We start from the raw sequence: 1,675 nt of genomic DNA, 5'->3' as shown, positions 1-1,675 counted from the left end.
CTCTCTCTCTCTCTCTCTCTCTCTCTCTCTCTCTCTCTCTCTCTCTCTCTCTCTCTCTCCAAGGCTCAGGGACAACCACAGAAGACTGGGTAGAAACAAACAAACAAAGCAACACAGGAAGGGTGGAATGAGACGGAACGAGTTGGCTATTTCACTCCTGACCTCACTCTGCCGTGATCACCTGCCCAAGATAGTCCGTCAATATCTTGCCAGTGCGGGGGGGGGGGTTAACATTCAGGGGAGGGTGTCACAGTTTAGCAGCAAGCACTTCTAGCTGCCGAGCCATCTTACCAGCTTCTATATTTTCTTTTTAAAGTTTTGTTTGTTTGTTTGTTTGCATTGCTGGGGGTTGAGGGCCTCGCCTCAGCCAGGCAAGCACTTTACCTCCGAGCTGTAAGCCACTGGTGTTGGACTCGGGGCTACTGAATCCTCACTGCCTAGAACTGAGCAAGGCACACAGTAGGTAGTTAATAAATGTGTTCGGCAAGGAATGAATGAAGCTGGGAGCATGTCATGTAAAAGGCAAGAGAAGGAGACAGAAAGGAGCAGAAAAGAAAAAGGACCGAGAGACTTAGGTAGGGGAGAGTTGGGAAGGGAAGCCTCAGCGGTGAGCCTGCAAAGGCAGGCTCAACAAGCAGGACCCAGGTCAGCTGGGTACAGAGGAGGAAACCACACCGCTGATCCACAGATCCAAAATGTAGGCAAGAACACCTCAGCCACGATTGTGGTTAGTGTTAGAGCCACCCCGAGGGAGGAGGGTGACTGGGTTTTCATCACTGCCATGGAAAAAGCTGCCGAGCTGTCTGCTACAGTCCTTTCATTTATATTTGCAACATATGACGTGCATGTGTGCAGAGAAAGGCGCTGAAGATGTGATTTACATGTGTACGTGTGAAGTCTGGATAGTATCCTTCACTTGGGCGGACGGCTGCATCCCGAGAGCATCCAGGGAGAGTCAGCACCCGCTATATACCTGCTGCAGCTGGTCCACGAACTCCTCGTGGCGCGCATCCTCACTGCCTCGGGCCTTGATCAAGCTGTCACTCACGTCCTCTCCGATCACCTGGGCGGTGTACAAGTTTCGGAAGACGCGGGCAAGCAGATGTGAGATGTCCTGCGTGCGCAGCGAGGCGGGGCGCAGACGCAGCATCTGAGGCTCCGGGAGCGGCGGGAGCGCTTGGAACCCAGCGCGGAGTGACCGTATGGGGAAGCTGTACTGGAAACCATCGGTGAAGGCGAGCGAGGACGGCAAGGAGGACCTCCTGGTAGGCCAGCTGGGGGTGCTAGAGTCGGCCCTGTGCGGAGTGGATGTACACACTGTCTCTGGGGACACATCGACCTGAGAAACTGCGGATTGCGGCTCCTCTGTGCTCCCCGGCTCCATGGCAACAGAGACGCTGCAGACTCGCGTCCCACTTCTGCTTCCGGCTCCGCCCCTTCCGTCTAGTTTTTCTAGTAAAACGTCATTCGTGTCGTCATCGCAAAGACTTGCCTTTCTAACGTGTTCTAGATATTCTAGGCTGGCCTCAAAGGCACCATCCTCCCGCCTTCTCCTCAGCTTCCCGAGACGCGTGTGTGCGACTGTGCCAGTTAGCACGCTTTTTTCTTGGTAAAGATTTCTCTCTCTCTCTCTCTCTCTCTCTCTCTCTCTCTCTCTCTCTCTCTCTCTCTCTCT

General features: G+C 54.1%; 1 protein-coding gene across 1 annotated transcript in view; it reads right to left on the bottom strand.

Moving 5' to 3' along the window:
- Dlec1 (DLEC1, cilia and flagella associated protein) overlaps nucleotides 1-1,429 on the bottom strand; it is a 40,628-nt gene extending 39,199 nt beyond the window's left edge. Inside the window, exon 1 of the mRNA XM_026779220.1 lies at nucleotides 974-1,429. Coding sequence (XP_026635021.1) covers nucleotides 974-1,384 — 411 coding nt within the window. The 5' untranslated portion in view covers nucleotides 1,385-1,429. The remainder of the gene's footprint in view (nucleotides 1-973) is intronic.
- Nucleotides 1,430-1,675: the final 246 nt, after the last annotated feature.

This window comes from Microtus ochrogaster, chromosome 5 (assembly GCF_000317375.1).
Source record: "Microtus ochrogaster isolate Prairie Vole_2 chromosome 5, MicOch1.0, whole genome shotgun sequence".
NCBI lineage: Eukaryota > Metazoa > Chordata > Mammalia > Rodentia > Cricetidae > Microtus > Microtus ochrogaster.
The sequence above is the reverse complement of the archived record's forward strand: the minus strand, read 5'-3'. Positions and strand labels throughout refer to the sequence as shown.